Genomic DNA, 26326 nt, shown 5'->3' with positions numbered 1-26326 from the left:
TTGCAACTGTGTAGCTATCCTGGGCTACATGAGTTCAATACCAGTTCAGGTTACATATTGAGACCCCTGGAAGGGGATATGGATATCAAGGGTCTCAGATGCACTTCTAAATCTTGGCTGGTACTGGCCTGTGATCTTACATACACAGCATTCAAACCCTTTGATATTCTAGAACTGAGAACCAAGATATGAAGGGTTAACATTCCTAGTCTTAATTCTTCCTTTTCCCTGACAGGACAAGCCTTCGGTGGTATCCTTACAGAATTTGATCGTAAGAGACATTGCCAACCAGGCGAAAGGGATGTTTTTGATCAGTGCTGGCCCGCCTGAGATGTACGAGGTGCACACAGCGTCCCGAGATGACCGTAGTACTTGGATCCGTGTCATTCAGCAGAGCGTGCGCGTGTGAGTGTGTGCCTGCTGCCTGTGTGTATATATGGCCTCGGGGTCCCATGGTCTCAGGTCCTGGGCAGAATACTCCTTGGTAACAGAACCCATCGTGAGAAACTGGGGCAGAGGTTGGAGGAAATCAAGATGAGGCAAGATAGATACATGAGCCGGGCGGTGGTGGCGCACACCTTTAATCCCAGCACTTGGGAGGCAGAAGCAGGCGGATCCCTGTGAGTTTGAGGCCAGCCTTGCCTGGTCTCCATAGTCAACTCCAGAACAGGCTCCAGAGTTACACAGAGAAACCCTGTCTAAAGAAGAAGCAGAAAGAAAGATACATGAAGTTATAGTTTATGGTCAGACAGCCCCGCTATTCCTCAAAGTATTCTGCACTGACAAGGGGTTACATAGCTCTTACGTGGTGACTTCCCTACCAGCTAGTGATAGTGTAACCTCACTAACAGCACTGGAAATAGGAAAAAGGCTCTTATTTGGGTTGTAGCGTTTTATCTTTATTTTCTAAAATTGAAAGAATAGGATAATTAAAGCATTGCTATTAATGAGTTGAGTGCGGTTTATCCATAAATTCCACACAGTAGATTCAGGAAGTAAATCAGTTGTGTTAAAGCAGTAAATCTTAGGACATTGGATTTGAAGTCATCAGCCAAATGTCTAACTAAATGGGGAAAAAGTAGACGCTCAGGCAGAAAATGTTGACAACAGCCAGGTGTGGCATGTATGTCTATAACCCCAATACCTGGGAAGCGGAGGCAGAAGGATTCAGAGTTAAAGGTCAGCTTTGGTGCGTAAGAATTTCAGGACCCAGCCAGGCTGTGGTGGCGCACACCTTTAATCCCAGCACTCGGGAGGCAGAGGCAGATGGATCTCTGTGAGTTCGAGACCAGCCTGGTCTACAGGAGCTACTTCCAGGACAGGCTCTAAAACTACAGCGAAACCCTGTCTCGAGGGAAAAAAAAGGATTTCAGGACCCACTTCACTTGGGCTGAGGTCTTAAAAAAACTACAACAGAGTTAGTGGTAGGGTGCTCACCTGGGAGCCCCGGGTTCCATCCTCAGTACCACGTAAATCAGGTGTGGGGACATGCAGAGGATCAGAAGCTAGAAACACGAGAAACAACAAGAAAGTTGACTAATGCGTTCTTAATGACTGTTTCTACAGAATAACCCCTCCCCCCAAGTTAGACCCAAGTTAGAGATTGTGTGTCCAAGGCCCAGAGCCGCGTCCTCAGTGCAGGCTCTATATAACCTTCCTCAGTGATTGGTGGGGAAAGTTGGTGCAGAGCAAAGGGAGCCCCAATTGGAGAGGCCGTCTCCTTAGAAGGGGTCTGTAAAGTGTGTGCGAAGGACAGGATGGTTGCTGGTGTCTCTTCCACAAACTCAGCCTGCTGTTTGTTATTCTGCAGATGTCCCTCTAGGGAGGACTTCCCTCTGATCGAGACAGAGGATGAGGCCTACCTCCGGAGGATCAAGAGTAAGTTCCCTGCAGGGCGTGCGTCGGTTTACGGCATAGCCATACAAATATGCAGCTCTGGAAAAGATGAGAAAGAGGTTGATGAGGTGGCTCCGAGGTTCAAGAAGTTCTGCATCTCTTTTGGGGGACCCCGATTCAGTTCTCAGTACCCACTTGGTGACTTACAATTGTCTGTAACCCTGTTCCGAAGACCTAATGCCTGCTGGCCACCTCGGTCACAAGCATTGTGCACATACAATCACTCAGGCAAAATTCTTTTCTTTCCTTTTTTTCTTTTTTATTAGATTTATTTATTTACTGTGTACACAGTGTTTTGTCTCCATGTGTGCCTGCATGACAGAGGAGGGCACCGGATCTCATTACAAATGGTTGTGATCCACCATGTGGTTGCTGGGAATTGAACACAGGACCTCTGGAAGAGCTCTTAACCTCTGAGCCATCTTTCTCGTCTAACAGGCAAAATTCTTACGCACATAAAATAAAAATAAACAAACCTTAGGGGGAAAAAAATGAAAGCTTCAGGTGGCCTGATCTATATCTAAGATTTAAACAATGTGAAGTATATGCTACAGTTTTGTAAGATTGGTGCAAATAGATATTTGTGTGTATGTGTGTGTAAATAAATATATGTGTGTGTATATGTGTGTATACATATATATACATACATCTATATATATGCATGTGTAGATGAATACATACACATGCATACATATATGTGCATACACATACATAGTATGTATATGTGTATATATGAATGTACAGGCATACGTGTGTGTGTGTGTGTGTGATCTCTGTCCCAAGGACATCTGATGCCCTCTTCTGGCCTCTGAGGGCACTGCATGTACATGGTGCGTAGACATAAACGCAGCAAAACACCTATATGCATAAGAATAAATGTTGATACCAGGCTTGGTGGTACACACTTTTAATCCCAGCACTCAGGTGACAGAGTCAGGTGGATCGCTGAGTCCGAGGCAAAATCGAGTTCCAGGGCAACCAGGGCTGTTACACACACAGAAACTGCCTCAAAAACAACCAAAAAAAAAAAAACCCAACAACCAAAAATGGTTACACAATTTTTTAAAAAATGAGAACGGGGGCCGGGCAGTGGTGGCACACGCCTTTAATCCCAGCACTCGGGAGGCAGAGGCAGGCGGATGTCTGTGAGTTCGAGACCAGCCTGGTCTACAAGAGCTAGTTCCAGGACAGGCTCCAAAACCACAGAGAAACCCTGTCTCGAAAAAAGCAAAAAAAAAAAAAAAATGAGAACAGGGTGTGTGACTCCAGCGTTTGGAAGGCAGTGCTAGGGTCGGGCTGTCTTAACTACGTTTGTATTGCTGTGGTATAACCCTATGGCCAAGGCAACTCAAAGAAGGAAGAACTTTTTGGGAATTACAGTTCCAGAGGGTTCATGATGGTAGGAACAGAAGGTGGCAAACATCTGGAACAGGTGAGAGAGCTGGAGTCTTTTGAAACTCCAAAGCCCGCCCCCCCCCCACGTACTTCCTCCAGCAAAGCTCCACCCCCTAGCCTTTCCCAAATAGCCACCAACTTGGTACTAAGTATTCAAATTCCTGGTCCTTATTGGGGAGCAGAGCATCCTCAACTATCTATGGAGTTTGAGAACAGCCTTAGGCACACATGAGGCTGGAAGTCAGTCATGTAGCAACATCTAACTGCAAGTCACTCTTGGAAGCACAGCTGAGTACGCAGGGAGCCAGGGACCAAATGAAATTCTGCGTGGGCTCTAAATGAGCATGGAGATTGAGAGAGACAGCCTGGACCCTTTTCAAATGTTTGGTTTTGTTTGTTTTGAGACAAGATTTCTCGGTGTAGCCCTGGCTGTCCTGGAACTTGCTCTGTAGACCAGGCTGGCCTCGAACTCACAGAGATCCACCTGCCTCTGCCTCCTGAGTGCTGGGATTCACGGATTTTTATAAACAAAGTTAACAATGATTTATATCACACACAAGGTTTTTGGGAGGTGGGCAGGGGGAGGCTCCAAGTCCAGAATTAAGTTCTGCCCCTCTGCCTGTGCTGACCCTGTCCCCTGGGCTGCCCCTTCACAGGCTCTTTGGGTCCTTGGGCCTTTTCTTCCATGCTTACCTCTTCCTGTCCACAGTGGAGCTGCAGCAAAAGGACCGGGCGCTGGTGGAGCTGCTCCAGGAGAAGGTCGGACTGTTTGCTGAGATGACCCATTTCCAGGCAGATGAAGATAGTGTCAGTGGGATGCCCCTGCCCGCCCTGCCTAGGGGCCTTTTCCGTTCTGAGTCCCTTGAGTCCCCTCGAGGCGAGCGGCTGTTACGAGATGCCATCCGTGAAGGTGAGGGTTCTCCTTCTGAAGTGTCAAGGCTGTTGCTCAGACCAGGGCCATCTCAACCCCACAACCCTTAAAGGCCCCTGAGGGTTTGTCCTGGGTCCGGTCCCTGGGAAGAGGGGGGAAGAGAGCTGACCTTGCTGTTGGATGCCCCTCCCTCTTTCAGGGGACATCTTTGGGGTCCCTTGGGTGCAACATGGCTGACTGAAACCCCACAACCTCAATGTTGACTCCCTAAATACTTGAACAGTCACTGTGTGTCATATGAACCCCACTCAGTATTGTCTCCTGTCTCTGCCTCCTCTTCCCCTTCAGTGGAAGGCCTGAAAGACTTGCTGGTGGGGCCTGGTGCTGATCTGCTTTTGACACCCCGAGAACCAGCTTTACCTTTGGAACCTGATAGTGGCAACACCAGTCCTGGGGTCACTGCTAGTGAGTATGGGGCATGAGAGCGAGGTGGGAGTGGCTGGGAGGCGGGTTACAGGTCCCTAAGGAGGTAAGTGTCCTCTCTTTCTCTTCTGCAACAGATGGAGAGGCCAGGACTTTCAATGGCTCCATTGAGCTCTGTAGAGCAGACTCAGATGCCAGCCAAAAGGTGGGTTCTCAAGAGAGTCAGGGAGTGGCTAGAGGAAGGGCACAGCTGGCGTGTGGCTGTTCAGTAGAAAGCTAGTACTGGGGGCGGCCCCCAGGTGTGTGTGTGCCTGCTGACTCCCCATCCTTGTCCATTTCTGCAGGATCGGAATGGAAATCAGTTGAGGTCACCCCAGGAGGTAAGGTGGGGATTCTGCAGTTGAGGAGATAGAGGGAAAGGGAAACTGTTCTCTATCTAAGAAATCATCCCCTAGTTTGGGTGATTTGTGGGGGGGGGTGTGGACTTAAAGTATGTCTCTAGGCACTACTGTTTCCGCAGCTGCTTTACAACTTCTGGTCACTTATCCTAAGCTCGGGCACTGGTGCATCCATCCTTTCTCTCTCCATAGGAGGCGTTACAGCGATTGGTCAATCTCTACGGACTTCTACATGGCCTTCAGGTTAGTGAGCAAGGGCTGGAATGGGGAAGAAGGGGAGGAGCCAGCCTGAGGTGTCCCTGTAGGTGACATTCCTCCTAACAGGCCTACATACTCCCCCAAGCCAAGCTCTTTGGGTCCCCGGGATTGAGACAGGTAGGTGGCTTCTGAAACACCTTTTGGCCTCATCCCATCCTCAGGCTGCTGTGGCCCAGCAGGACACTTTGATGGAAGCCCGATTCCCCGAGGGGCCTGAACGATGGGAAAAGCTATCCCGAGCCAACTCTCGGGATGGCGAAGCTGGCCGGGCTGTGGTTGCTCCGGCGGCTCCTGAGAAACAGGCAACGGAACTGGCCCTGCTGCAGCGGCAACACACGCTGCTTCAGGAGGAGCTGAGACGCTGCCGGCGACTGGGTGAAGAGCGGGCAACTGAAGCCGGCAGCCTGGAGGCCCGGCTCCGGGAAAGTGAACAAGCCCGGGCCCTGCTGGAGCGGGAGGCTGAAGAGGCCCGCCGACAACTGGCAGCCTTGGGCCAAAATGAGCCACTCCCAGCAGAGGCCCCCTGGGCCCGCAGGCCTCTGGACCCTCGTCGCCGCAGCCTTCCAGCAGGCGACGCTCTCTACTTGAGCTTCAACCCCCCTCAGGTGAGGCTCCTGGAGTGGTGGAGTGAATATCAGGAACAGGAGAGCCTGCAGAACCCCAAGGACACTTAGTTGTTGGGCATAATCTCCAAGTGACAACACAAGGGACTTGAATGGCAATACTAATGGGGCTGCGGGAATGCCTCAGTTGTAAATGTGAGATCTGAGCTCCATCCCTCAGAACCTTCCTTTGTCCTAAGCCTGATGGTGATGGTGCCTTGCTCACCATCCCAGGGAGGGGAGGCAGAGACAGGCTCACCCTCCCGGCTCTCTGGCTAAGTCACCTCGTCTCTTTGATAAGTTCCAAGCCAATAGCAGTCCTGTCTCATCAAACAAGATGAATGCCTCTTAAGGAAAGACCCCTGAGGTAGACCTCTGGCTTCTTCCTTATACACAAGTGTACACACATACAGACAAAATCATACAAGCTAGGGGCTGGAGAGATGGCTCAGTGGTTAAGAACAGTGACTGCTCTTCCAGAGGACCTGGGTTCAATTCCCAGCACCCACATGGCAGCTCACATCTGTCTGAAGATCCAGTTGCAGGGGATCTGACACCTTCACACCAATGCACATAAAATAAAGTTAAATGAACCATAGAAATATTTTTAAAAATAATCATACGAGTTAAACTGAAAAGAAATTCTAGGCAAGTTCAGTGGTAGAGGCCTGTGCAAATCTCCAGCACCTCAACAAGCAAATCCGCTCTGTTCTCCCCAGATTTCTCCTAGTAGTCTGTGTGGGGCACTGCGGGCATTGTTATACCTGGAGTCCTTGTATGTAAGCCTGAGGCTGGAGAACCAACTGGGCCCAGCAGATGTAGAGATGAGCCTTGAAGACAACTTGTCTCGCTGGGAGGAGAGCCAGTTGGCGGTCGATCTACTGATGGGGGGGTCATTGGTGAACCTCAAGAGATGAGGTGTGTTGAGATCCTGGAGGGCTCGCTGCCCTCGCCCACCAGTGCCTGCTCTATCTCCTGGTCTTGTCCTTTTGTTTTCTGTAGCCCAGCAGAGGCCATGACCGCCTGGATTTGCCTGTGACTGTCCGTTCCCTCCCCCGACCCTTTGAAGACCGAGAGAGGCAGGAGCTTGGTAGCCCCGAGGAGCGGCTGCAGGACAGCAGTGACCCCGACACAGGCAGTGAGGAGGAAGGCAGTAGCCGCTTATCTCCACCCCACAGTCCTCGAGGTGAGACCCTCTGGGGTCCGGGTCTGGGACTGCGGCTTCTGAAAGTGCTGCCAAGTGGCTCCTGAGGTTCAGTTATTCCAAGAGTACAGGGAAGGTTCCTGCTCTGTGTGGTGACAAAGGGGGGAGGGGTTGAAGCTCTTTTTCTGCTGTTTTTCTTGTTTGTTTGTTGAGACTGGGTCTCTCTGTATAGCCTTGGCTGTTCTGGAACTCCCTCTGTAGACCAGACTGGCCTACATTCAGAGATGCACCTGCCTCTGCCTCCCATGTACTGGGACCGTCAGTGTGCGCCGTCACCGCCCAGGATAGTAGAACTCTGGAGAGGCAGTTTTTCTAATTGGTTGGTGGCTCCCAACCTTTACAAGTAGGAATTCATTTTAAAGTAAAACAGTTTAAAGACTGCCACCTCCTAATGGAGAGAAAACAGTCAAACCCCTCTCGGGGTTTCACGTTTTTTCACAGTGATTTTGCTGCCTGAGGGGTTGGTCATCCCGCCAGGGTGCCCAGAAGCCGCACCCCATGTCTGCATAGGGGCCTTTGTGTGAGCCTGGGCTACGCCTGACCACCTCTCCCCTGTCTCACTCTCCAGACTTCACCCGAATGCAGGACATCCCGGAGGAGACAGAAAGCCGAGATGGGGAGCCTACAGCTTCGGAGAGCTAAGGGGACCCCCACCTCCTGCCTGGTGCCCCACTGAAGAACATTAATTAGTAAAGGGGTCAAACCTTGGGGACCCCGTTCTGCCAATAATGAGGGAATATTTGAAAGAACTGCTGATTGTCCTTGCCAGCTCCTGGGATCCTTGGATGCCTATGGCCATGTGGGACTGGGGATTTAGAGGTCACAGCCCCCAGGTGGCACCCAAGAGCTACACCACAGATGCCAGTTTTTCATGCCTTCTTCCCTCTACTTAGGAAAAATTATTTATTTATTGTTTATTGGTTATGTGGGGGAGAGTGAGACTTAAAGGACCAGGGACATGGGAACCAAGCCATAGGGACCAGAGGGCCTTTCCTTTCACACCGCTGGGACACGTGTAGCTTAGCCACAAACTGCTGGCTCCAGGCTAACACCCACTCCAGCTACTCCCATCCGTGGCCACAGAATCTACTGCCCCTTTAAGGAGGGCTGTGGGTAGGCCTGTGTCCCTTTCCCCACTCTCCTTAGGCTCCTCCTGCTGGTCTTCCTCCTCATCCTCCATGGAAATCCGGCTCCTTGGGGTTGATGGAGTCGAGGCTAGGGTGGCCATGATGTATTAGGGTGGGGGAGGAAAAATCCACAGGGACCAGAATGTTTTGTTTTTGTTTTCTTTTTTTGTACCAAAGCCAACTGCACGTGTTTTATATTTTTAAAAGAAGATTGTAGGTACTTCTAGCCCCATGTCTTTGAACTTGAGGAATTGGGGAGACAGTGGCTTCTTTCACCTACAGTCAGGGCTCTCCTGTTCGGAATTCTTCCTCAGCCATTCGAAAGAAGCTCTAAGGTGGGTTAGGGAACCTCGAACCCTCACCTCATCTCCCACCACGGCAACTGTGGTTGAAACGTAAGCAAGAAAGGGGGGAGGTTCAATGCACCCCTAATAGCCACCAGCAATAGCCATTTGTCGGCCAGTTTAATTGTTAAAAACAAAAAGACAGAGACAGTAACAACAAAGAAAGAAAGAAAAACCCAAGCAGGGAAAAAAATTAAAGACCTGAAAGGCACCAGGTGCTGTCTCTATGGCCCATTCTAAGATTGCGGTGCCTGCAGCCAGGCAGTGACCATGGTTTCTATAAAGGGGCTGCCACTACCTCACTGAAGAGGCCACTAAAAAAAATGAAGCTGTCCAAACCCTCGTTAAAATCTCAGAGTCACAATGATGAAAATGAAGCCGCACCCAGGCTCCAGGGGCTGTCGGTGGCTCCAATATTAGAAAACTGGTTTGCATCTTATTTGTATGCTGTGCTTGGATGCCACCTCTAGTTCCTTCCCCCACGCTTCATTCCCGCAGAGTCAGACTCAGGGCTGAGTTCTCAGAGGAGCAGCCCTGCTCATGCTGCCCAGTGGAAAGGCAGGAAGTGGTTTTAGTTCTTGGTTTTGGTTCATCCCACTTCCTGTCTCTAGGCCATAGGGCAGGGTCAGTGCATGCACACCCCCACAGCCTGTGATGCAGGGTGAGAAGAAGGGTCTCAGGACCCCAACTAAAAAGGAGGATTGGCATTGCATGGGCAGCAGGTTTGAGACGCTGCCAATACTCCCCTCCATAAGCCTCCGGCCCTTACGAGACACTTTCTAGCCAATCATGGGATTCTTGGGCCGTAGAAGTTGTTTTATATGTTTATTTATTTACTTTATTATTATTTTTGAGACGAGGTCTTGCAGTGAAGCCCAGGCTGGCCTTGGACTCACGTCGATCCTCTTGCCGCAGCCTCCAAGTGTTGGAATTGCAGGCGTGAGCCAGTATGCCCTGCCCCAGGCTCTGCTGTTTTCCTTTGCAGGATGGGTGCAGATCGGTTGCCAGGCCCTCTGCCTTACACACAGCAGCACACAGTTTCGAGCGGTTCCGAAGGCTCAGTAGCTGCGCTCCGGGTAGCGCTAAGCATGCAGAGGTCAAGTAGAGGAGACAGTGGTCAAGTCAGGAGAGAGGAGTGCAACTCCCCAGCATTCTCCAGAGGGGAGAAAACCTAGGACCTGGAGACTGAGTCCCAGAGTATGAGTTCTAGAAGCTGGGGTGCTTCTGCTGCCTTATTACCATGATTCCACCCCATTATCAGCACAGAGCCAGCCCCATCCTGTCATCTTCCCATCCTCGCCGAGCTTTCTGAACCTGAAGTCTTCATTGTTCTCCCCACTGCTGCCATTTCAAACCTCGGTGGCAGCATGCTCTGGGGGCCAGGGTTCAGCTCCTTACCTAAACCATACTGCTCCCTTGGAGGGGGCTCTAAGCCTGGGTGCCCAACTCTCCATCGCCACCCCCACCTCTTCACCCCTCCCCACCGCACCCCCTCACCCCTCAACCCCTCACCCTCCCTGCTCCATCAGAAGTAGGGCCACACGCAGCTACTCGAGTTGGTCTTGTCGATATTTACCCCCAGGGTTCTGTAAAGCAGATGCCCCCAGAGAGGGCAGTATCCGGTCCCAGCCAGGCCTTTAGAGGCGCTGCTGGGGCAGCCGGAAGAAAGCTCAGGGGAGGGAAGATTTCTCACCTTCCTGATGGCTAGTAATAGGCCTGGCGTTTTGGAGCCAGTTTAAACATTATCAAAAAGAGGAAATTAAACATCAAGAGGCTAATTAAATCTCGTTCCCATCCTTTAATATGTTGTGAGTTGGGCAACTCCTCAAACCTTTGGGCGACTGGGTGGAATGGGCAGTGGCACCTGGAAGTATTGTGGCGTCCCCCACAGGGTGCTGCCTCCCCCACAGGGTGCTGCCTTCCCCCACAGGGTGCTGACTCCCCCCACAGGGTGCTGCCTTCCCCCCACAGGGTGCTGCCTTCCCCCCACAGGGTGCTGCCTTCCCCCACAGGGTGCTGACTCCCCCCACAGGGTGCTGCCTCCCCCACAGGGTGCTGCCTTCCCCCCACAGGGTGCTGCCTTCCCCCCACAGGGTGCTGCCTTCCCCCCACAGGGTGCTGCCTTCCCCCCACAGGGTGCTGACTCCCCCCACAGGGTGCTGCCTTCCCCCCACAGGGTGCTGCCTTCCCCCCACAGGGTGCTGCCTCCCCCCCACAGGGTGCTGCCTTCCCCCCACATGGTGCTGCCTTCCCCCCACAGGGTGCTGACTCCCCCCACAGGGTGCTGCCTTTCTGGGATTTTGAGTGACTGGTCATCCCAGAGACTGGTCCTGAGGGAGGGCCTGGAGTAGGGGTCTCTATCCATCTGTATCTCCCCTTCATTCCAGAAGCAGACCCCAGTAAGATTCCTCCTGGTGCACAACTTAGGTCATTATCGTTTGAATAAAGATGGAAACCAAGGGGGCCCTCTGCTCAGAAGACACTCGCAAAGGGGGTTTTTGAAGGACTAACCCTTTAGTTAGCATCTCTCTACGCAGAGTTTGGTGTTGGTTTCATCCTTGGTTGCTCTTCACCTGGGTTTTTGAGACCAAGTGTGTCCCTGAAGCTAGAGCTTGCTGATTTGGCTAGAGTGCCCAGTGAGTCTGGGGATCCCCCTCTCTTCCTCTCCTGCACCACGGTATCCAGTGTCTTTACACCGGGTAAAGGCCAGAGCCTGAACTCCAGTCAGGTGCTCCGCACCTTTGCTCCGAGCACCTCACAGCTGCTGCCTGGATTGGTTTTTATTGTTGTTTCTTTGTTTTGTTTTTTGTTATTGTTTGTTTTTGTTTTCCAAGACAGAATTTCTCTGTACCTTTTGGAGCCTGTCCTGGAACTCATCTGTAGACCTGGCCTTGAACTCATAGAGATCCACCCACCTCTGCCTCCAGAGCGGTGGGATTGAAGTCGTGTGCCACCATGCCCAGCTATTTGTTACCGTTTGTAATTTTAGGAAGTGTTAGTGTGTGCGGTGACATACATGTCAGAGCACATGTATGGAGGTTAGAGAACAACTTTGCATACTTAGGTCTCTCAGTTCACCTCTATGTGGATTTGACAGTCCAGCCCAGGTTGCCAGGCTTGTGTGCCAAGTGTTTCCCCTGCTTTGCTTGTTATCTTGCTGGCCCTTAAAAAACTATTTTATTATGTATGTGTTCTATGGTGTGCATGTATGGGTATGCATGACCATATCTCTTTTATGCGAGACTTTCATTATACTCCATATACCAGGACACAAAATAGACAAGACCTCCATGGCATCCTGTACCTATCTGTCAGCTGCCCTATTTCCTCCTTTCCATTTTCCATGGAAACACTGCGTCCTCCGGCACTGTCGAGTCCTCAACAGCCTTTCATTCCAAGCTGGTTCTGGACTCTATGTAGTTTAGGAATATCTTGAATTCTCCATCAACTGAGATACAGTCCCAGCCTTTAGAAAACTGATAGAAAGCTGGGCATGGCAGCACCCCAATACTTCGGAGGGAGAACAAGAAAATCAGGAGTTCCAGGCCAGCCTTTATTGAGTTGGAGGCCAATCTGAACACACACACACACACACACACACACACACACACACACACACACGGCTGAGTTACCGTGCTTGTCATGCAGCTGTGAGGCCCTGAGTATGGATGGCCCTTGGCACCTAGAGAAAAGCCAGCTGCAGCAGCAGCTGATTCTCACTGCTCAGCCAGCTGCAGCAGCACCTGATTCTCAATGCTCAGCCAGTCAAGCCAATAGGTCAGCTCCGAGACGCTTTCTCAAGGGAAGATGGGGCTGGGGAGCTAGTTTGGCAGTCAAGAGTGCTTGCTGATTTAACATAGGACCTGAATCTGGCTCCCAGCACCCTGGGCTGGGTAGTTTACAGCTCCCCGAAATAAGCCCCAGAGGAGCTGCTATCTGGGCACTCGCACATTTACATAATTTTTTTACATAATTATTTTCAATTAAAAAAATTTGACAGCCAGGTAGAATGACACACGCCTTTAATATCAACACTCAGAAGACAATGGATCTCTGAATTCAAAGTCAGCCTGGTCTACAGAGTGAGTTCCAGGACTGCCATGACCACACAGAAACCTTGTCTCAAAACAAAAGCTTGGTTTTGGGGCAGGTGTTCAACAGGGTCTGGAGAGAGCTTAGTGGTTAAGAGCACTGGCTGCTCTTCCACAGGACCCAGGTTCAATTCCCAGCACCCATATGGCAGCTCATACCTGTCTGTAACTCCAGTTCCAGGATATCTGACACCCTCACATAGGCATACATTCAGGCAAAGCACCAAATACACAAGTACATATTTAAAAAAGGGAAACAAAACCCAACAAACTAATATTCATGCAGGCAAACACTAATACACATGCAAAAAAAATAAGAAAAATACTTGAGCAGGTAGAGGTCCTTGCTACAAAGCTTGATAGTCTAGATTCAGTCCCTGAATCTCAGATGGCAGAAGGAGAGAATTGACTGTAAGCTGTCCTCTGGTCTCCACATGGAAGTAGCACGTTTCTTTGCCCAAACAAGCGTAACTTGTAAAAGGAAGAACAAGGGTGGCGACACATGCCTATAACCTGGCACCTGGGAGGCATAGGCAGGTGCATCTATGGACTACATTACGAGTTCCAGGAAAGTCAGGGAGATGTAGTATGACCCCGTCTCTGAGAAAGAGAGATAAACTGAAGAAGAAACCTTACGTCTCTTCTGGCATTCACATATGCAAGTGTGAGCACACACACAAATGTGCATGCACACAAACGAAGGGAGAAAAAGGAAGCTGGGGGCTGGAGAGATGGCTCAGAGGTTAAGAGCATTGCCTGCTCTTCCAAAGGTCCTGAGTTCAATCCCCGGCAACCACATGGTGGCTCACAACCATCTGGAATGAGGTCTGGTGCCCTCTTCTGGCCTGCAGACATACACACAGACAGAATATTGTATACATAATAAGTAAATAAATATTTTTAAAAAAAAAAGGAAGCAAAAAGCCGAACTAAGAAAGTTACATGTGTCAGCACTTGGGATCAAGATTAAAGAGTTCAAGCTACCCTCACTAGCCTGAATCGCATGAGACCCCACTCCAACTTAAAAAGAAACCTGAGGTGGGCGGTGGGCACATCTTTAATCCCAGCACTTGGGAGGCAGAGGCAGGCAGAACTCCGTGAGTTCGAGGCCAGCCTGGTCTACAATATGAGTTCCAGGTCAACCAGGGCTTACCCAGAGAAATCCTGTCTTGAAAAAAGCAAACGAGGGCTGGAGAGATGGCTCAGTGGTTAAGAGCACTGACTGCTCTTCCAGAGGTCCTGAGTTCAATTCCCAGCAACCACATGGTGGCTCACAACCATCTGTAATAAAATCTGGTGCCAACTTCTGGTTTGCAGGGACACGTGCAAGCAGAACATTGTATACATAATAAATCTAAAAAAAAAAACAAACGAACAAACAAGAAGCTGATGTATAGGGGTAATTTGCCCGAGGGGGACGGGTTAGACCACAGGCTCTGGCATGCTACTGAAACTCAGCCTCTGGTTCCTGGTCCTCCAGACCTCTTCTGTACCCCTCCCTTCGCCCCACCCCACCATGTCTTTCCCTTGTAATTGCCTCCTTGCAAACCCTGCTCTGGCCTCTTCCTGCTGCAAAAGTGGAGGCTTATGTGTCGTTTCTTTGGCTACCCCTGAGATGATAAGAAACTGCGTGGCCAGAGAAGGCATTTTTGGTTTGGGTTTAAGGGATGCCCTGTTTTGAAGAGAGTGAGACAAGGAGAACTCATGTCTGATTTGGTCTAGACCCCATCAGGGAAGGTATCCTGTGCTGTACCGGCACGAAAGTTCAGACAGTCTGGATGGTGCAGAGGTTTAGTCCCGGTTTCTCTTTACCACCTCTAGGGACAAGTATTGCCACATCCACTTTTGGCCTGGGTTCCAGTTTCTGGGTCCTGCCACACCCACAGTTGGTGATCAAAGGTCAGACTTTCCCAGGGGACCCTACAGACTGGCAGAGAGCGCAGCTTCTCCCCAGAATCTGTGGGTTCTGCCCCCGGTAGATCTCAGAAAAGGGAACGGGAACGTCCAGGTGGCATCCAGGTGTCCCTTTGTGTTTGTGCTTGTCGAGAGTCCACTCTCTGGGTGCCAGCTACCCATCTCCCACTTCCACACAGGCCTTGCTTTGGGGGCCACACTCTTGACCAAGGGTCCCTGAAGGCACTGACCAGAACTTGCTGAGGCTGGCACCAGAGGAGACATAGAGCATAGGGTTGAGGCAGCTGTTGCTATGTGCCAAGCGGGTGATGACAGGAAAAACGCAAGTATGGATGATGTAGAAAGTGCTGTCCCAGGGCACCAGGTAAAACATTACCAGAATGCCCCAGAGGGTGACTACATGGTTGGGAAACCAGCAGAGGACGAAGGAAGCCATCAGGACAGGAACAGAGCGGGCTACCACTCGGCTGTCCTGCCACTGCGGAGGCCTGCACCACTGCGGACTCTGTGGAAAAGCCAGCAACCGCAGGTGGTGATGGTGCCCAAGGACACGATGAAGGCCAGAATCACCCTCTGTAGCTGGTATGCCCCCAACCAGTGTCTGCTGGGGAAACGCAGAAGGCAGAGGCGCACACCTCTCAACCCACCCTCAGCCCCAAAGGTTGCTGTGGGCACAGTCACCAGGGCCGCCGCCACCTACACTGCCAGGGTGACCACACATGCCCAGAAGACAGACACAACCATGGCCAGCACCCAGTATCTGGCAACACTCAGCGCTGTGGTTAGGAAGGTGCTGACGTGGATGCTGAGGCCAGGGGTCGTCAGGATTACCTTGCAGAGGGCACTCCCGAAAGGCCAGTGTGAGTCCAGTGCTTACTCAGTTGCCCAGAAAGAGAGAGTGAGGGCCAGCCCCAGGTCTGCTAGAACCAGGCTGAAGACAAAGGTATTAGAAGGTGGTCCAGGCGCATGCTGAGCATAGTTACCTGGTACCCACAGTGTAGGGTAACAGGGACAACTGTGCAGGAAACCGACCGATCACTGAGCACCCTGTGTTTGAGACCTGGACCAGGGAGAGAAACATCTTCATCCCGGAACCCAGGACTAAAGACATGTTCCCTGGCTCTGAAACTCGTGTCAGAGAAAGACCCTTTGTCACTATAATCAGAGCCAGTAAAAGAAATATGCCCTGGTCCTCAGATTGGAGTCAAAAAGCTAAAAAGAACCAGTGAAAGAAACACAGTTTGGCCATGAAGCCAGAGCCTTCTCTGCCTCTGACCAATCCCTGAGCAGGGAAAAACTAACCAATCCCCCTTTTCCCTGGGAAAAGGCCATCCCTAAGAAGTCCTATATAAGCCTCTCCACCGCTTCAGTTAAGAGCTACCATTAATCTCTCCCTGGCAGAGGCAGCCACCCTCTTGGACTCCTCCTTCCCAAATAAATCTTTCTCAAAATTTTGAGTCTTCAGTGACAACCTTCATTCGCCAGCACTGAGCAGAAGAACCTGGCTGGGATGTCCCTTAGGGAACTGAGCTAAAAAACCTTGCTGAGACGCTCCCTAGGGGGCCTCAGCAAGGCGGAACGGAGCGGAAGAACCTTGCTAGGACGCTCCTTAAGGGGGCTGAGCAAAACCAGTGGAGGAATAGTAAAAACGAGCCAGAAGAAACCTCCTGGACCAGAGAAGCAGATAGGCTAGCTCAGCTAGGACTCTCTCCTAAGGGAACAGAGCAGAACTCGGCTGTAGCGGCCCTCGAGGAGAAGAGCAGGATCCCTATATCTTGCGGGGAAACCATTCCTCACCGCACCCCAGCTTCAGGCAGCCTGGTTTCCCCATAGTCAGGACGCCTTTTCTCCAGGGCTGAGCTGTGGCATTGCAGCTCCAGCCTCCAGAGCTGTCCTACTGCGGCTCTACCCCCCAGCCAGAGCTGTCTATTGCGGCTCTACTCACCCCCAGCTGTCCTATCGCAGCTCTAAGTATATCCTGGCTACCTGATAAGTCAGGATATACCAACACTCCTACTGTACCACATTGCCCTACACACACAGCACAGCCAAATTTTCCAGCAAGCCAATGATACAAGTCCATAGCCCAGTGTGACCACGATCCTCTCAGAGCAAGGACCTGAACGGGCACTGCAGCACCTTCAATACTCAGCACACTGTCTCCAGAGCATGCAGTCCGCATGCAGACAAGTACTCATGCATATAAAATAAAAACAAGTCCTTGAAAAAGTTAAATTAGATGAAAATGTCCCATTGTTCTGGTGTAAGGAGCTAATGTGAGTTGGTGCCTCGTATGCCTTTGCGTGGTAACAGTCAAAGGGGCATCTGGAGCGTCTGTAATCAAAGGGGGTAGGACAATGAACAGCTATTGTCATCATGCCCAGGGAATACTGCCAACTAAAATTCAGAATTCGCTGCAGTACCATGTGACTTTTATGCTAAGAAGGGGAGGGAGAGAAAAAGGAGGAGGTCATAGCTTCCGGTGTACCCTTCTGTGCACATGGATGGCCCACGCATGCTCTCCCGCTCTTTATCAGTAAGCAGTCCTGCCAACCTGTATCACCCCCACTCCACTGCCACTTCATCTTTCCGGTGGAGTCAGAGCTCAGTTATAACCACATTCCTCCATGCCGCAAGCCCCATGGTGGAGTTCTGGACCCCGAGACAAGCTTTTACTTCACCTCATTCTGTCTCCCCATGAGCTCGGTCCCAAGGAGGTCATCTGCTTTCCCTGCCCACATCTCTGTCCGCTGCAGGGGCTGTGATGGAGAGAGCACAGAATGGGGAGCCAAGAGTGAGACCGGTTTTCAGGGTTCTGAGAACACCCTGCTCCTTTCCTCCGGCTCAGATAGTATCCGATGCTCAGTTCTCTTGGTATTCTAGAGGAGTGGGGTAGGGGTGTTTTCAGTGGGGCTTGAACCCATGTGAGAACCCCAGAGGTGAGAGAGATGCTCTTCGGGGAACCGGGATGTTTGAGGTTTTGAGTAAGAGGAAGATGAGACAAGGTTAATAGAAAGGTAGTGTTTAGCCCCAAGCCTGGTGAGACCAGAGCTACCCTGCCGACATCATAGAGTCTTCCTTGGCCTGATTACTCATTTCTTGAGGCCATGTTTTTTGGTCAAAATGAAATTCCCAGTATAGCAGTTCAGGTAACCTAGTTGCTGGTGTAACAGCTTAACAGCAGAGTGCTCCCTTGTTTGCTAGAGTCCTCCAATCCCTTCACTTGCACACAGATGAAAAACCAAAACCACGGAGCTTAGATTGGGGAGGGAGTTTACTGAGGAGATATCATGCAAGCATGAGTATCTCTGTTCAAATTCCTGGAGCCTATGCAAAGTCGGGCTCAGGAAGAGCTCCTGTGCCGGGCGGTGGTGGTGCACGCCTTTAATCCCAGCACTCGGAGGCAGAGGTAGGTGGATCTCTGTGAGTTCGAGGCCAGCCTGGTATACAAGAGCTAGTTCCAGGACAACCTCTAAAGCTACAGAGAAACCCTGTCTCGAAAAAAAAAAAAAAAGAGCTCCTGTAATCCCAGTGCTTCCCAGGCAAGATGGGAGGCCATATTAGTCACTTTTCTGTGGGTGCAACAAAATGTCATCTTTTTTTTTTTAATTTTTTTTTTTGAGACAGGGTTTCTCCGTAGCTTTTTTGGTTCCTGTCCTGGAACTAGCTCTTGTAGACCAGACTGGCCTCAAACTCACAGAGATCCGCCTGCCTCTGCCTCCCTAGTGCTGGGATTAAAGGCTTGCGCCACCACCGCCCGGCAAAATGTCATCTTTTTAGCGAAGTGTCTGGTTCCTGAGGGTTAGTGTCCATCACGGTGGGGAAGCTTGGCAGCAGGCGTGGTGACAGGGGTGTGAGACTGAGAGATCAGGTAGTGGGGCAAGACTCTACACACCTAAGGCTGTCTGTCCCCCATGACATTCTTATAGCAAGACTTACACACCTAAGGCTGTCTGTCCCCCATGACATTCTTATAGCAAGACTCTACACACCTAAGGCTGTCTGTCCCTCATGACATTCTTATAGCAAGACTCTACACACCTAAGGCTGTCTGTCCCCCATGACATTCTTATAGCAAGACTCTACACACCTAAGGCTGTCTGTCCCTCATGACATTCTTTTTTTTTTTTTTTTTTTGTTTTTGTTTTTGTTTTTTTCGAGACAGGGTTTCTCTGTGGCTTTGGAGCCTGTCCTGGAACTAGCTCTGTAGACCAGGCTGGTCTCGAACTCACAGAGATCCGCCTGCCTCTGCCTCCCGAGTGCTGGGATTAAAGGCGTGCGCCACCACCGCCCGGCCCCTCATGACGTTCTTATAGCAAGACTCTACACACCTAAGGCTGTCTGTCCCCCATGACATTCTTATAGCAAGACTCTACACACGCTAAGGATGTCTGTCCCCCATGACATTCTTATAGCAAGACTATACACACCTAAGGCTGTCTGTCCCTCATGACATTCTTATAGCAAGACTCTACACACCTAAGGCTGTCTGTCCCCCAGTGACATTCTTATAGCAAGACTCTACACACCTAAGGCTGTCTGTCCCCCAGTGACATTCTTATAGCAAGACTCTACACACGCTAAAGATGTCTGTCCCCCATGACATTCTTATAGCAAGACTCTACACACCTAAGGCTGTCTGTCCCTCATGACATTCTTATAGCAAGACTATACACACGCTAAGGCTGTCCCCCAGTGGTGTTTTTCTAACATGGCTCAACATCCCGAAGGTTCCACAGCCTTCCCAAACAGTGTCACTAACTGAGGACCCAGTGTTTAAATATCGCCTTCAAATCACTACAGAGGTGGTCCTGGGAAATTGAGGGGTCAGCTGTGGGTGTTGCCAAAAAGACCATCTCAGGGTAGAGAGTGAAGACCAAAAGACGACATTCCCCTCTGAATTCCACATAAGGGCCATGGTAAGTATAAGTGCACACACACACACATACAAAAAAAGATGTAAACATCATTTCAATATATTGAATTTATTTTCTCTTGATTAAAAAGAAGATTAATGGGTGTGGCTGTAGAGATGGCTCAACAAGGGCGCTTGCTGGCCACATGGTGGTGGTACTCACCTTCAATCACAGCATTCCAGAGGCAGAGGCAGACAGATCTTTGTGAGTTTGAAGCTAGCTTGGTCTACAGAGTGAATTCTAGGACAGTCAGAGCTGTTACACAGAGAAATTGTATCTCAAAAATCAAACAAGAAAAACAAACAAACAAAGAGTGATGGGAGAACCACGAGGACAGAGAGAGAGAGAGAGAAGGAAGAACCACCAGGAGAGAGAGAGAGAGAGAGAGAGAGAGAGAGAGAGAGAGAGAGAGAGAAGGAAGAACCACCAGGAGAGAGAGAGAGAGAGAGAGAGAGAGAGAGAGAGAGAGAGAGAAGGAAGAACCACCAGGACAGAGAGAGAGAGAAGGAAGAACCACCAGGACAGAGATAGAGAGAGAAGGAAGAACCACCAGGATAGAGAGAAGGGAGAACCATCAGGACAGAGAGAGTGAAGGAAGAACCACGAGGACAGAGAGAGAGAGAGAAGGAAGAACCACCAGGACAGAGAGAGAGAGAGAAGGAAGAACCACCAGGATAGAGAGAGAAGGAAGAACCACCAGGATAGAGAGAAGGGAGAACCATCAGGACAAAGAGAGAGAAGGAAGAACCACCAGCACAGACAGACACTGATAACTTCTCGTGAAATGGGTTCTTCATTTACACTCGCTGGGGAATGAGAAACCAGGGTCAACAAAAATGCTTTTGTTAGCCCTGTCTTCGTATCGCCTCATGGCACAATAACTTACGGCCTAATTAACTCTCTTGGTTACAGTTGGAGAACTGGTACCAGCAGGTCCATGATCCCAGCCTCATAGGAAAGGACCCCCACTAGCCCAACTGAATAGCCACCCTCTCCTTTCAATCATGCCTCTCCTGTTGTCCTTCAAAGCAAGAGGAACTGTGGAATTCCTAGAATTCTGCCAAGAACATTGGAAGGACTGAGCTAGCCTCGTCAAAGAACTAGGGGAAGGAAACTATACCTGCATTTGTCATTGAAGGCAGAGACCAGACCCTTGGGGAACAATCGGCGGTAGACATAGGAACCCTAGTGAGGTAGTCCAGTTCCATAACCTCACACCACCCGCATCTTAGGGTGTCTATTGCTCTGATGTCTATTGCATTACTATGACTATTAGTAATGCGGGAAGGAAAGGGTTTATTTTGCCTACACTTCCACATCACAGTCTGTCACCAAAAAAAATCAGGGCAGGAGTCAGGGCAGACGCAGAAGCTGTAGAGAACACTGCTTGTTGAGGCTCATCATCATCACGTGACTTGCTTGGCCTGCTTTCTGCTTTCCTTCTTCTTCTTCTTCTTCTTCTTCTTCTTCTTCTTCTTCTTCTTCTTCTTCTTCTTCTTCTTCTTCTTCTCCTTCTCCTTCTCCTCCTCCTCCTCCTCCTCTCCCCCCTCTCTGGTGTGTGTGTGTGTATGTGTGTGTGTGTGTGTGTGTGTTTGAGACATGTTTTTCTGTGTAGCTTTGGTTGTCCTGAAACTTGCTCTGTAGACCAGGCTGGCCAAACTCAGAGATCCTCTTTCCTCTGCCTCCTGAGTGCTGAAATTAAGGTCTGCACCACTGCTACCTGACTCAACTTACTCTCTTTTTTCTTTTTTTCCAAATGTAGGGTTTTTTTTTTTTTCTTTTTAGCTTTGGAGCCTGTCTTGAACTAGCTGTTGTAGACCAGGCTGGCCTAGAGCTCACAGAGATCCACCTGCTTCTGCTTCTGCTTCCCAAGTGCTGGGATTAAAGGCGTGTGCCACTGCGGCCTGGCTTGGCCTGTTTTCTTATAGCACCTAAGACCACCTGCCCGGAGATGGCATCACCCACAGTGGGCTGGGCCCTCCCACATCAACCATCAAATCAAGAAAACACCCTTTAAAAAAAGAGAGAAAGACAGAAAAGAAATCCCCTTATACAGTCGCCTACATGCCAACACTACGGAGCCATTGTCTTAAGATTACTTCTTCCCAGGTGGCCCTAGCCTATGTCAAGCTGACACAAAAAGTAACTAGCAGTGCCTGGCGGTGGTGGTGCACACCTTTAATCCCAGCACTAGGGAAGCTGAAATCTCTGTGAGTTTCAGGCCAGCCTGGTCTACAGAGTGAGGACAGCAGGGCTGTTTCACAGAGTAACCCTGTCTGGAGAAAAAAAAAAAAGTAACCAGTAAGGTAAAGTCACTATCTTTATTGTCAAGATTTGCTAGAAAAAACTCTCCCCTGATCTGTTCATGGCACGACAGCTCCAATGCCAGGAGACAAGCGTGTTGTTCTCTCTCTCTCCCTCTCTTCTGCTTCCTAAATTTTGGAATACTTTCAGATTTATAGAAAAATTGTAAAGGCATTTTCAATACTATTGTCCCTAAAGCTACAAAGCTGAGAGGCTGGAGAGATGGCTCCTACAAAGGACCTGGGTTCGAGTCTCAGCACCCACATCAGGTGACTCACAACTGTGTACTGGCTGGTTTTGTATGTCAATTTGACATAAACTAGAGTCACCAGAGTGAGATCCAGTTGTAAGGTCTTTTCTCATTTAGTGATTATTGAGGGAGGGCCCTGTCCATGGTGCCATCTGGGACTGGTGGTCCTGGGTTCTATAAGGTTATCTCCATGGCCTCTGCATCAGCTCCTGCCTCCAGGATCCTGCCCTGTTTTGAGTCCCTGTCCTGTCTTCCTTCAGCGATAAATAACAAGGCTGAACTGTAAGCCTAATAACCCCTTTCTTCCCCAACTTTGGTCTTGATGTTTCATTGCAGAGATAGAAACCCTAACTAAGAAACTATATCTTCAGTTCCAGGAGATCTGATGCCTTCTGGCGTCTCAAAGCACTTGCATGCATGTAGTATGCAAAACTCACTCAGGCATGCATACATACAGAATAAACAAAAGTCTCACTGTAAAGAAGGGCTAAGTGCGGTGGAAACAGGAGATCGGAAAACTGAAACAAGGGCATCTGAGTTCAGTTTTTAATTCTTATTTTTTTTAGCCAGGTTGGGCAAAATAAATAAATGATAGATAGATAATAGATAGATAGATAGGTAGGTAGGTAGATAGATAGATAGATTTAAAATAATTGAGCCAGATATTATGGGACATCCTTTTTTTTTTAATGTTTGTTTTCCTGATAGAGGGCCACCAGGTTGATCTAGTACTTACAGAGTTTCATGTAATATTTTACCAAGGAGAAGAAAGACAGGGAGCAGGGCAGGAAATAGACCGGAGCACAACAAAACTTTACTTGGTAAGAAGTAGCACATCCAGCTCATTGAGGCAGAAATGTCTGTTACGAAGATCCTGTCCATCTGTCCTTACTGTACCAAGGGTTAGTGTGGGCTTAGCCAGAGAATGTGTTTCTTTCTCAGAGGAGGCTGCTGGCAACAGTAGTGCCCACACCTAATTTCGGCGTTTAGGAGGAGGAGCCAGGAGGATCAGGAGTTTGAGAAATGCTAGGTTACATAAGATCTGGTTACAAAGCAGCAATAGCAGCAACAAGAAAACACTGAATTGCTAGAAGCTGGGCATGGTGGTCCACTCCCAGAATCCTAGCACTTGGAGGGTCACAAGTTGAAAGCAAAGTTAAGACGGGTAATGAATTATGAAGTTGGGATGTTCAGCTGCTGGTGAGACTTTATGGGTGTAGCTTCTGACATTCCTAGGAGACACACTCACAGCAAAGTCCCCTTATTTCCCTTTGAACTTGTCTGCCCTCTCTTCGGCAATGATCTCTGAGCCTTAGGTTTGGGAATATTTTGTAGATGTGTGTGTAGCCCTGGCTGTTTTGGAACTTGCTTTGTAGACTAGGCTGGCCTCAAACTCAGAGATCCTTCTGTTTCTGCCTCCTCAGTGCTGGGATTCAAGGCTTATGCCACTGGAGCTGGCTGACTCTCTTACAAAGAAATATTTCCTTGATGTGGGGTGAGGTCAACACTTAACTCTGGGTAAAATGATAGATGTTTATTGTTGTTCTGAATTATGTTTTTTAAAAAGATTTACTTATGATGGTTTGAGAGAGGAGCGCGAAGGCGCAAATATGAACCCTTTAACCAATGTGAAGCTGATCAAGGAACTGAATGAGAGGTTCAGCTTTGGTGGCAGAAAAGGGTCTTGGCACTCGGAGTGCAAGGACAGCGGCTGGCTTTCTTGGAGGGCTTCCTTCAGAACTCGCAGAAGGAAACATCATCTGTGTCAATATGGGGAGGTTGTCAACATTTAAATCTTGTGAGAGACAAGAAGCCTGGAAAATCCAAAGGATTCTGTTTCCTGTGCTATGAAGATCAGAGGAGCACAGTTCTGGCTGTTGACAGTTTGAATGGAATTAAAAATAAAGGAAGAACTATCCGTGTGGACCATGTCTCAAACTACCGGGCTCCTCAGGAATCAGAAGATGTGGATGACGTGACCAGAGAGCCAGGGGAAGGGCTGTGGGGCTAATATGCCTCCGTCAAGTTCTCCTGAGGTCTCTGAAGAGGAAGATGTCAAACCCACAAAAAAGCACAAAAAAGACAAAAAAGAAAAAAATTTAAAAAAGGAAGAAAGAAAGCCAGGCGGTGGTGGAGCACGCCTTTAATCCCAGCACTCGGGAGGCAAAGGCAGGTGAATCTCTGTGAGTTCGAGGCCAGCGTGGTCTACAAGAGCTAGTTCCAGGACAGGCTCCAAAGCTACAGAGAAACCCTGTCTCGAAAAACAAAAAACGAAAAAAAAAAAGAAAGAAAGAGAGAGAGAGAGAGAAGACTGGACGCAAGGAACTAGCAGAACCGCCGTCCTGCTCTTTGTCCTCCAGCAGCAAGACAGCAAAGGAAAGGATGACCATGGCCCAAAGAAGCACAGCAGCAAGAACTCAGAGAAAGCCCAGACATCTGAACCCAGAGAGGGAAAGAAGAACCAACCAGACTCCCCTGACATCAGGGTAGAGCAGAGGATCCCGAGTGGGAGTCAAAGAAAGAGAAACCCAATCATGAGCAGAAGCCCTTGAGCGGGAGGGAGGGGGAAGAAAAGGGCAGGGGAAGGATAGAGGAGGAGCTCAGGTGCTCATTCCAGCAGGCACGGTGGGCATTTGGAAGGGCGGAGTCCTAGAAGCCGAAGTGGGAGTCCAGGGAAGTCCCATAGGCATAAAGAGCATAGACACTCCTGGGGGTCCTTCCAGGCCAGTGACCGTAGACAGTACTGAAGCCTGTGCCAACTGGCCAGTTCTTTGAAAATGAATTTTGTTGCATAAATATCAAATTCTCTTTGTTGTTGATATTTTTCTATATAAAGTTTTGGGGACTAAATTCTTTCAATCCCTTACATGGCAGACATGTTCAGAAGGCTTTCATTTCAACAGCCAGATATCTTGTATTTGAAAAACTAAACCAACACCATCCACTATCCTTGGAAAATAGTTGGTACTGACCAGAGTGTGTGGCTAAAATTTGGTTTATAGACTTGGCCCTTAAACCCATAGACCTCAGCCGGGCGGTGGTGGCGCACGCCTTTAATCCCAGCATTTGGGAGGCAGAGGCAGGCGGATCTCTGTGAGTTCGAGACCAGCCTGGTCTACAAGAGCTAGTTCCAGGACAGGCTTCAAAACCACAGAGAAACCCTGTCTCGAAAAACCAAAAAAAAAAAAAAACAACAAAAAAAACCAAACCTATAGACCTCTGATTTGCGATTGCGCAAAGGTAAACAAGGCCTTCTAGTCTTCATGTTTGATATTTAGAGCCCAGCACTGTAGGACCTTACAAATGGCAGGCACAATTCCAGAGAGCTGCAGCTTCTGAAGTTTGGGCAGCTTAATGTGGATGCGATAGACTAAGAGCAGCCAGTTCCCCATTACGTCTCTTTTCTGTTTGCAGGGATGGAGCCCAGGGTTTGCACACGCTGGAGAAGGGCTCTATGGGAGTCAGCTATATCCTACTTCTCTTCAGTTTGTTTTTGGTTTATGATTGTTACATTATCTCTTTATGCATTTTTTTCTTTGTAACCTATTTATTTGTATTGAGATGAAATACATATAAAATATAATTAACCATTTTAAGCAAAAAAAAAAATTTATTCCATGTACAGTGTTTTGTCTGCATGTGTGCCTGAGCTTGTCACTTTAGCTCTTTTAACTTAAATTAGCCCGCTTTTATTAATCTACATTCTTCCACATGGCTTGGTTACCTCTACTCTGTACTGCCCAGCCTGCTTCTTCCCTGTCAGGCTAGCCACTCCACCTTTTGTTTTCCCAGAGTTCTCTGCAAGGAAGTACCGCCTACATTTCCTGCCTAGCCATTGGCTTTTCAGCTTTTTATTTTACTAATCACAGCCAGCCGTCTTCATGCAGTGCACAAATGTCCAACAATATCCATGTCCTTTCCCATGGCATCAGCAGGACCTGATGAGAAGGAAGAAAGGCAGGAAGGCGGAGTATGGAGGTGGTGGTGGCGCACGCCTTTAATCCCAGCACTCGGGAGGCAGAGGCAGGTGGATCTGTGAGTTCAAGGCCAGCCTGGTCTACTGAGCAAGTTCTAGGACAGCCAGGGCTATGCAGAGAAACCTTGTCTCGAAAAAACAAAGCAAGCCAGAAAGAAGAGAAAAAATGACTGTAGAATCCACGCTTCCGTGCCATGCTGATTTCAGTCAGACACATGATGCAACTACCCAAGCCTGATGTTCATTTCCTCAGGACTTTTTATTTACTTTTTGTGTGGTGTTGACAATTGAACTTTGGGGCTAACTGCTTCACATTGGCTCGTCCTGCAATTCTTTCCCATTTCACAGCCAATGACC

At 49.3% G+C, this 26326-nt stretch overlaps 2 protein-coding genes and 1 pseudogene across 12 annotated transcripts in view; 2 read left to right on the top strand and 1 right to left on the bottom strand.

Moving 5' to 3' along the window:
* The window catches only part of Arhgef2 (Rho/Rac guanine nucleotide exchange factor 2), a 53098-nt gene extending 42797 nt beyond the window's left edge, over positions 1–10301 (top strand). For all 11 annotated transcript variants that reach the window (XM_075978545.1, XM_075978547.1, XM_075978544.1 and 8 more), the window contains 10 exons: positions 236–405; positions 1811–1878; positions 4001–4201; positions 4511–4627; positions 4723–4790; positions 4930–4965; positions 5176–5226; positions 5403–5846; positions 6846–7029; positions 7616–10301. In XM_075978545.1, the coding sequence (XP_075834660.1) occupies positions 236–405; positions 1811–1878; positions 4001–4201; positions 4511–4627; positions 4723–4790; positions 4930–4965; positions 5176–5226; positions 5403–5846; positions 6846–7029; positions 7616–7689 (1413 nt within the window). In that variant the 3' untranslated portion in view covers positions 7690–10301. The remainder of the gene's footprint in view (positions 1–235; positions 406–1810; positions 1879–4000; positions 4202–4510; positions 4628–4722; positions 4791–4929; positions 4966–5175; positions 5227–5402; positions 5847–6845; positions 7030–7615) is intronic.
* Rxfp4 (relaxin family peptide/INSL5 receptor 4) lies at positions 8093–16705 on the bottom strand. Its single transcript, XM_075979209.1, is given in 8 exon segments — positions 8093–8262; positions 9415–9600; positions 14693–14788; positions 14791–15048; positions 15051–15538; positions 16565–16595; positions 16598–16628; positions 16631–16705. Coding segments are annotated over 8 exon segments (1335 nt in total).
* A 6898-nt stretch (positions 16706–23603) lies between these two features.
* LOC142854106 (RNA-binding motif protein, X-linked 2 pseudogene) lies at positions 23604–24740 on the top strand (annotated as a pseudogene).
* The last annotated feature ends 1586 nt before the right edge of the window (positions 24741–26326 follow it).

Source organism: Microtus pennsylvanicus, chromosome 7, assembly GCF_037038515.1.
Source record: "Microtus pennsylvanicus isolate mMicPen1 chromosome 7, mMicPen1.hap1, whole genome shotgun sequence".
NCBI lineage: Eukaryota > Metazoa > Chordata > Mammalia > Rodentia > Cricetidae > Microtus > Microtus pennsylvanicus.
This window is presented reverse-complemented; position numbering and strand designations above follow the sequence as displayed.